The 9,362-nt window shown below is 46.7% G+C and overlaps 2 protein-coding genes across 4 annotated transcripts; one reads left to right on the top strand and one right to left on the bottom strand.

Annotated features, from left to right (window-relative positions):
• Positions 1–341: 341 nt before the first annotated feature.
• Positions 342–1,300, bottom strand: LOC131207823 (large ribosomal subunit protein eL43). Its single transcript, XM_058200453.1, has 3 exons — positions 1,181–1,300; positions 794–922; positions 342–731 (listed from the first exon to the last, which is right to left on the bottom strand). Exons 1-3 carry the CDS (start codon positions 1,181–1,183, stop codon positions 594–596), a joined length of 270 nt encoding a protein of 89 aa, XP_058056436.1. The 5' UTR covers positions 1,184–1,300; the 3' UTR covers positions 342–593.
• Positions 1,301–1,657: 357 nt separating this feature from the next.
• Positions 1,658–6,558, top strand: LOC131212307 (transmembrane 9 superfamily member 2). 3 transcript variants are annotated; one of them, XM_058206115.1, is made up of 5 exons: positions 1,658–1,928; positions 2,109–2,501; positions 2,561–3,750; positions 3,814–3,973; positions 4,794–6,558. In XM_058206115.1, the coding sequence occupies exons 2-5, from the start codon at positions 2,322–2,324 to the stop codon at positions 5,295–5,297; spliced, it is 2,034 nt and encodes a 677-aa protein (XP_058062098.1). In that variant the 5' UTR covers positions 1,658–1,928; positions 2,109–2,321; the 3' UTR covers positions 5,298–6,558. The 3 variants fall into 3 exon arrangements, with proteins under 3 accessions (XP_058062098.1, XP_058062097.1, XP_058062099.1); XM_058206114.1 differs by having other exon boundaries at positions 2,104–2,501; XM_058206116.1 differs by lacking the exon at positions 1,658–1,928 and having other exon boundaries at positions 2,063–2,501.
• The last annotated feature ends 2,804 nt before the right edge of the window (positions 6,559–9,362 follow it).

Genomic DNA, 9,362 nt, shown 5'->3' with positions numbered 1-9,362 from the left:
ATAAAACAATAGCGTGTTGTGGTTTTGTTTGGTGTCTTTTGAAAGGTAAGTGATGATAGTGGACTTTCAAAATCCAGAAAAGCTCATAGGAAATCCCTGAAATGAAAGGAATCAGAAATTGAAGCACGTCTTCTACTACTCCACAGATGCATCATGATGCACTAGAAAGAAATAAAACATTACAACAATGAAAGACCTGGTCGCTAGTAATTCGCACAACAGAACGCTGCAACAAACAGTACGAAGAGGCGAATAACAAACCGAAAAATGCCGAGTGATATACACTTCTATTGCTTCCATTTAGTGCAACTGGAGCTTGGAGTTTAGGTTTTTTCATCCAGAACGATTTTCTCTTCGATTTATTCAGCATTTTATTCCGATTCTCACAAATGTGTGTGTGTGGTGTGATGTCGTTACCGCGCATGGAGGCTTAATGGAACAGCAGATCACTCGGAGCACAGCACGGAAGGTATAGTTCACAATGCAATTCCTAATTCCGGAACTTATCCAACTCCAACGCAGACAGCTCCATCACACCAAACAACACCGTTATGATAATTAACCGCTCTTCATCTCAGCGTCAACCTTTGTGTTTACATTTCACGCAGACGTCGAACAGCCGAACGGACCGAAGCGGCAGCGGTGGTCGAGTACACCCAAGCACCACCGGCAACGACACGCTTGCACCGCTTGCACGCCCAGATTCCGACGCAGGACCGTTTCATGGCATCCTGAAGTGAAAAAGAAGCGGATCAGAAACTGCACTAAGCTCGCTTAGGCCAATCGTTCTTACCTTGCCGCAGAATGTGCAGGTGTATTTTGAGTGCTGGGTGATTTCCATCTTCTTCACCATCTTACGTAGCGAGGCACCATACCGGGTGCCGTATTTACCGACGATTCCAACTTTCCTGGTACGCTTGGCCTACAAAGAAATTACCGTTAGTGTTGGTTACTACTTTCCGCACTTCAAACTGAACCACTAGGGAACACAATGCTAAAGAACTACAGCCACACTGCCCGCACCAAGAATGGGATCGGTTTTTTACTAACAGTCCTTCACACCACCCCTGCGCCTATTTTGAATCATGTTTCTGCACTGAAAATTCCCTCCGAGCGTGGCCTGCAGTGTGTTCCGAGTGTGGCCCGGGTGGTTCCCTTTCTGTTGAGACCCAAAACTAACCATTTCGACGGGATATTATCCGATCTGGATTGAATTAAAAGGCAGACACAAAATGTGTGCACTTTCTTCAATCGAAAGGTGACGGAAAAGAGAGCGATTGACAACAAGCGGAAGTTGGCTCGCCGTGACACTGACAGTTTGGCTGCGGCCTGTTGAACAACGGCTGCGGTCACGGAAGTGCTATGTGGCCTTTTCCCATAAAGTGAGGTTTAAAATAAAACAGAGTTTTCGATATAAACCACACATTTTTGGAAGTACTTTAATCGTTTATTGAAGTTGAGTTTCTTCTCTTCAATTTTGATACACCTTTTCTTGGAAGTTGGTTTTCAGCTTTCCTTAAAATCGATTCTATTTTCTGATGAGCAACGGGCGACGCAGGCGGAGCATGCACACAGAGCACGATGCACTGTCCCGGTGTTGACGTTTGACGTGTCGTTTGCAAATCGTCGAATTTGCTTCGCGTGCAACAAAAAAAGGCTACAACACACTTGGCTAGAAATCTCTTCGGGCGAAGATCGAACGGAAGAAACCCGGAAGGTTGGCCTTTCGGTCAGAAAAGAAGTTATTTAGCCCACTAACGGGCCGGGCGATCGGTTTTCCGTGTAGTGCAGTATAACTGCGTTGCTAAGAAACGATTACTGCCGTAGCTAACGGAACGGTTAGTGTGCTTCAGGTTTCGCTGTGATGTCGGTGCATCATCGCCGTCAGGTGGTAGAAAGAAAAGTCGCTGGCGTTTGTTAGTGCATCGGTACGTAGATTTATTTTCGATGCCCACTCATCGCAGTAGCGCTCTAGTTCATCGCCGCTTACTGCGCTGCACGAAAAAACGTCTGTGGTTGGTGTGTCGTCATCGCGGCGCTCCTGCGTCAGAAAAGTGTTTCGTCGCGCTCAATAAGCATTTTCCACCCGATTTTATTTCACAGTCCAGAACGGAGATTGGAAAAGTGCTACGTGGTGCTTGGTTAAGGAAAGAACCCGATTTTTGGCAAATCTCGGAAGCCGGCCTGTGACGGCAATACTTTTTCCGACGTCGATCGACACCATCGGAAAGGGAAAAAACACATCCAGCCAAAGAGTGTAGGCTTTGTGTTGGTGCACGAGCGTTCTAACGTCGGGGGCATACGAACACACAACACGAAACATGACAACGAGACACTGTTCTGTCACCGCCGGCAAGATGGGAAAGCTGAAGCTGGCGGAAGCGGCTGTTATCGTCGTTATCTTCGCCGGTTGCTTTGCCACCCTTTCCGATGCGTTCTATCTGCCGGGACTGGCCCCGGTGAACTATTGTAAAAAGTCCGAGATGCAAAAATCGTGCAAGGTAGAATTCCAAATGTTTCATTATTTCTGGCGTGATATTTTGATTACTCTCTCTTTCAGTCGGAAGTTACACTGTACGTGAATCGACTCAACACAGAAGAATCGGTTATCCCGTACGAGTATCATCACTTCGACTTTTGCCCGATCGATGAGAGCAACTCGCCGGTCGAGAATCTCGGCCAGGTTGTGTTCGGTGAACGTATCCGGCCGGGGCCGTACAAGATCCAGTTTCTGGAGGATGTGAAGTGTGCGAAGGCCTGCGTCAAGCACTACAAGGGAGGTGAAGCCGACAGTGATCATCGCTTGATGGTGCTAAAGAAGGGAATGAGCTTGAACTATCAACATCACTGGATCGTGGACAATATGCCCGTGACGTGGTGCTATCCGTTGGAAAACGAACGCCAGTTCTGCAGCACCGGCTTTCCCATGGGGTGTCTGGTTCGACGCCACCCGGACGGTGAAGATGGTTGCATGGCGAACCCGAACTATAACCGAGCTGGGTACTACTACCCGTTCAACCATGTCGATCTGACGGTCACTTACCATAGCGGGGCCACCGAGGAGTGGGGTGTTGCGTTCAAACAGAACGGAGGCCGAATTATCTCAGTAAAGGTGGTTCCGTCGTCGATTAATCACAAGGATGGCGCCGAGCTGAACTGTGACAGCAAAGAACCGATCGAGATTCAGTCGAGCGCTCTTCCGGCGGGTAAATTGCTGGATATCGTCTACACATATTCGGTGCACTTCACACAGAACAACAAGATAAAATGGTCGTCTCGGTGGGACTACATTCTCGAATCGATGCCGCACACCAACATCCAGTGGTTCAGCATCCTGAACTCGCTCGTGATCGTGCTCTTTCTGTCCGGCATGGTGGCCATGATTATGCTACGAACGCTGCACAAAGACATCGCACGCTACAACCAGATGGACTCGGGTGAGGACGCACAGGAAGAGTTTGGCTGGAAGCTGGTGCACGGTGACGTGTTCCGACCGCCCCGCAAGGGTATGCTGCTGTCGGTTTTTCTCGGTTCCGGTATTCAGGTGTTCTGTATGACGCTCGTGACGCTGGCTTTTGCGTGTCTCGGTTTCTTGTCTCCCGCTAACCGTGGCGCGCTGATGACGTGTGCGATGGTACTTTTCGTGCTACTTGGCACCCCGGCCGGCTATGTGTCCGCTCGTATCTATAAGAGCTTCGGTGGCATCAAGTGGAAGAGTAACGTACTACTAACGTCGATGCTATGCCCAGGGTAGGACAAACTTTCTGTAAGTCGAGGCGTGATATTTACACTTTATCTTCTTTTACTGTGCAGTGTCGTATTTGGGCTTTTCTTCGTGATGAATCTGATACTTTGGAGCAAGGGAAGCTCGGGAGCTGTTCCCTTCTCGACGCTGATTGCACTATTGGCGCTCTGGTTCGGTGTGTCGGTTCCACTGACCTTCGTTGGGGCATACTTCGGTTTCCGGAAACGGGTAAGTGGTTTCTATATTTTTTCGTCATTTCTTTCCGGCGTACTAAGTTTTGGAACGTATGGGTCACGATGATTAATCATAGTTTGAGTATGTTGAGTTTTTCTACTATTATTTTGCGATTGATTTAGGACATTTTTGTGAGTCCTTTCAATGTTTGTTTGTTGTTTGAGCTGGCCATTGCATAAACTTTCTTAAGTTTGCTGATTGCAGGACATAAAAGGATCTGGAAGAGTCTGTATCGTAAATTCTTTGGGGTTAAAAACGCTGCTCCGCGAACTTTGTTCCGCAGTCTTCTTCTTCTTCCTTGGCGCTACAACCGCTGTGCGGTCTTTGGCCTGCACAAGAGACATTGTTAATATCTCTGGTGCTGCTATTCGTAACAGTTCGTTTTTACGGGCGGGGTAGTTAGACCCGCGCCCATCCCCCTGTCACGGCGGTATTGGGAATCTAAACCATGGCCAGTTGAGTAACAACCGGTCCCGCGATTCGAATCCAGGCCAGCTGCGTGACCTCGACGAGCGTTACCGACTGCTCGATCTTGGTGTCTATTGTAATCTCTATTATTGGTCTCTTTTATAGTCAGTGTAGTTGAAAATCAATTTTTGTGACTTAATTTAGACTTAAGCTGATCCTCTTGCCCGAAATTGTTCGTATAAAGATTAGGCGAAGTAATCAGCTTCTTTGGAATTATTATTTTGCTTTTTCTATCAATGGTATCGATGAAGAGTAATATTTGCAGAAATTATAACTGAAACATTCTCTCCTTAAACAATACTCTTAAAAAACCAAAATAACCCCAAATACCATTCTTAATCCATAGTCTCTCGAGCATCCGGTACGAACGAATCAAATACCACGCCAGATTCCGGACCAATCGATCTACACGCAACCGGTGCCGGGCATTATCATGGGTGGAGTGCTACCGTTTGGTTGCATCTTTATCCAGCTGTTCTTCATTTTGAACTCGCTCTGGTCCAGCCAGATGTATTACATGTTTGGATTTCTGTTTCTGGTGTTTCTCATCCTCGTCATCACCTGCTCCGAAACCACCATCCTGCTGTGCTACTTCCATCTGTGCGCCGAGGACTACCACTGGTGGTGGCGCTCCTTCCTAACGTCCGGATTCACGGCCGTCTATCTGTTTGTGTACTGTTGCCACTACTTCGCGACCAAACTTCAAATCGAGGATGCAGCTTCCACTTTCCTGTACTTTGGTTACACGATGATTATGGTATTTCTGTTTTTCTTACTGACCGGTTCGATAGGATTCTTTGCTTGTTTCTGGTTCATCCGTAAAATCTACAGCGTAGTAAAGGTAGACTAGACCTCTGGCGCGCAGATACGGATGTGCGCAATGACACTCCATGCTCGTGTCACTTTTAAGTAACTCTTCTTTAGTTAACCTTAAGCCGTTTCGATTTTTATCTGGGGTCGCAAATGCCCTTTTCAACTGTGTTTGATATCAATTCACGCACGACACAACAGAAACATTACACTAACCGAAACTTTCGGACGACGCAAAAGTTTCGTTGTTAGTGAGTCACGCATATTGTGCACAAGCAGAATAAGCAACAACGACAATACAATTGTTCCGATCGGATGACCGAGCTGATCGGATCCGAATTTTGTTTGTTTGTTTATGTATTTCTTCAAAGCGAATGAGATGCGTCCACCATACGGATTTGAAGAAAGGAGAAATGAAAAAATCCTGTGTTTGCTTTCGGTGAGCTTTCTTTCGAGAACTGCCGAGAGTGTTTCTATGAAGAACACATATTCCGACTCGGTGTTGACCGCTTTTCCAAACCTTTATTGTAATTATCGTATGTAAAGAAATCGGTGTACTGTTAGCCAACGTGTGTTAAGAACAGAATATGAAACATGCGAACCCTACATTGGCGTGACGGTGTTTTGGCTTGTTTCACGCTTTAACCTTATCCTCTTTTAATACAGCCCACAAAACCCAACTGAGCACGGATCGCGTGTAATGTCATCGCACACGTACAAGCACACACATACACATACAGTCGCAAGCAGCAGCGTGTGTTTTCTCCAAAAATTAGATTAGTGGTAGCACGATGACGCCTCCAGTGAGAGAGGGTGATGAATATGAGTATTAGAAAATAGCGTGAATGGAGTCCAGGACGAGATGAAGTGAGTAGACGTAGAACGGGAGTCAGTTTTTTGCATTCTTTCGGAGAATAACATTTTTGATGACCTTGCACCGTTGTGTGTATGCATGAGCGCGATCCCGACAAGATTTCTTCTCGGTCGCACAATATCGTGGGTGTACCTCTGTGTCTCCTTGTATAAATTATTGATTACATTTATTTTTCTTCTTGTACCCTGTCCCCACAAGCAAGCTCGCGACTCGTTGAAATACGGGGATAAAAACAAATTTTGAATTAAAAAGTCAAAACAATCCCTAAACGGATCCGACGGGTGGTGCGTAAATTGTTAACCGGGAGGGAACTAAACATCGAATGGTGTAGACCGGAGGACGATGTGATTAGCAGGTTAACTTAATACCGAAGGGCACTGTAACAGAGGGCATAATTAATATTATTATTATTACATAATGCTAACTAAAATAATAAAAACTAAAGAAAACCTACTAGATTTCGTACGTATTTGCGGAAAACATTGAGAAAAATCAAAGAGAGATTTCCGATTTAGAGATTTTATTCGTTGTTCAACAATTGGCTTCCCACACGACCCTGTTCGTTTCTATGGGATTCGACAAAAGTGTTTTACTTGTTCTTAACCCTAAATAAACTATCAGACAAATTGTAAGTAAATTTGCAATATAAGAGTGTTTAAGAGTTTCACGCTTCCTTGCTTAGAGGAGTTCACAAGTGATAATCAATGGCTCCACAATCACTAATCATCGCTTGGGAAAAAACAGGCAATAGGCCTAGGATCGATTCTTTTGACGAAACACGACGGTAGGGTGGCGTGCTGAACACAGTCCCGAATGCAGCCAACCGTCTGAGGGTCAATTCCTCTTCTATATCGTCTTCCAGCGCTTCCAACCGCTCAACAAGCAGTTCATAGTTGCCGCGTCCGCAATGGAAGTAGTCATTCATATCTTCTCGCACGTCTTCGACGAGCGGGTTCATCCAATCCATTTGCCAACGTGTTTGCGCTTCGTCGGAAAGACGACGGACTTTTCGGAACTTTTTCTCGAGCTCATCTTTGCAGGGTGTCGCAGTCTTCTGCAAAGGATCTTTGGTGGGTTGGAGTAAGCTTTGAATGATGTGCTTGGTTTCCCGGCATGCTGCCGGTACAATGCGTGCTAGAAGTAGCCACCCATTCAGGAAATTGAATAGCTTTGGTGCCTCCAGTTGCATGGAAAGTAGTGAGGACCGTTCACCATCACACGAAATCGAGGGAACGCCCTGGTAGGTCAGAGGCAAACATAATCGGTAGTAGTCGGAAGTCCGCATGGAGGTTGTCTTGGGGTAGATGGATACGATTGCATGGTGCGAGTAACATCGAACATAGTCACCTTCTTTTCCGTACCACGCTACTCGATAGCAGTTTTGAATGGTGGCATCAGCTTTCCACGATTCACTGTCGTGTTTCTGATCAGTTCTTTCATTCAAAGAAATCGTAGTAGACTGTGTTGGATCCGTACTCTTTTCAGCATCAGTTGTACCAATGGTGAACCAGTTGTGTAGCATGTTGAAGATATCGAAAACGGACCCGATTCTACCGGCACCCGAAGAAGCGAAATTGTGTTGAGTGTAGTGTACATCCATTGGAAAGTCTTTTAGTGGTAGTGCTAACGGCTGATTAGATACCTTCGCGAACACAGGTTTCACGACACGATTTGAGAAGCCTTTCGTTGTGACGGCCGTGGAGAGAATTTGCAGGAACACCGAAAAGCCAGGTACTGGACTTTTGTTGTAGCTTTCAGCCATTCGTAGCGACACGATGAACGTGTAGAACACTATTGGTAGCATGCCGCGTTGCAGATTAGCTATAGCCAGTGCATTCGTCCTGAGAATAAAACCGACGTTACTCAATTTCGATGACCAATCGCCTTTCATGAGACGATGTGCACGGACGAATAGTTCCGTGTCTGCGAACCGGTCCAGTGAGGTTCTTATCTTTGCACCAAAGCGCCTTACAGTGCTGGGTACGTTGCGAACAACAGTTAGTATGCTTGTGACACTCACGAACGCATCGAACATACTGTAGTATAGGCCCGGATCACTAAAGTCCCACTTGGTAACATCGAATTGACCTCCCATTTTGACGACCGCGAACAAGTATGCGAACGTGAGGCTGATTCCAATTTTGGCGGTGACGAACAGTGCCCGGCCGAAAACACTTGTGATGGACTTAAACGTATTGTATAGTGTGCTTGGGTTCCTTATCACGAACGCGGACATCGCAACGCCTCCGAACAGTGCATTCCATGTAGCAGGACTAGTAAAATCAAAGTCGGCTGGATTCCAGCTTCCGTTAGCGGCGGCCATTGTGAAGTACGCCAGAGTAATGCCCGAGCAAACCATGATGCTGATCGAGGTAGCCAACGAGAGGCCTAGCCCGACAAAATATGCCACCGACGAGGCAATGTTATACGGAATTGACAAACCCGATAGGGCACCACCGATTAGTCCAAGCCAGAGTCCTGTGGATTTCCAGTCCCACTTCAAAGGATTCCACGATCGAGCAACTGATGATGCACCGACGTAAGCCCCGATCAAAGCCATGACAATGCATGCTATAGCGAATGCAAATTCGCCATCCGGATCCACGAGCGAAACAGGAGAGTTCCCAGCGTACACGTACGGACTGGCGTACTGCTCCTTGGGGTCCATCTGATAGAACCTCCCAATATCAGGGTCGTAGAGTCGCGCTCGGTAGTTGTACAACCCAATCTCGGGCTCCCATTCCTGTCCTGTGTACAGGAAAGATATTTGTCCATCAAGGTCCGTCCCATATTGCCGGAATATCTGACCATAAGGAAGATAGTCATAAGCGGCTACAACCTCACCGTCCTTAATGACCACCCGTACCGATCCTTCATGATCGGTAATAACGTTATAAAGCTCATCATCACGCACAAATCCCATCAATTGTTGATCCTTGTAGATGTAACTTGTAACTCGCGCATCTGGCGGCTGATCATTTGCGAGGTAGGTCATTTCCATGGTCACCAGCACGATACCGTTACCATCACGAATGTAATACTTCTCGTGCTCAACGGATCCATCAGCATTCAGCACTTGTTTAAACGTACGCTCTCCTCGAACATCGTACTGGAACTCCAGTCTGCGCCCATCAAGCATCTCGATCTTGGAAACGCGATGCACAATTTGATCGTACTCGATTTCCTTAATACCTTTGTGTTCCGCCTTCACTACCGCTCCATCGCTGTTGT

This window comes from Anopheles bellator, chromosome 2, assembly GCF_943735745.2.
Source record: "Anopheles bellator chromosome 2, idAnoBellAS_SP24_06.2, whole genome shotgun sequence".
NCBI classification, from domain to species: domain Eukaryota; kingdom Metazoa; phylum Arthropoda; class Insecta; order Diptera; family Culicidae; genus Anopheles; species Anopheles bellator.
This window is presented reverse-complemented; position numbering and strand designations above follow the sequence as displayed.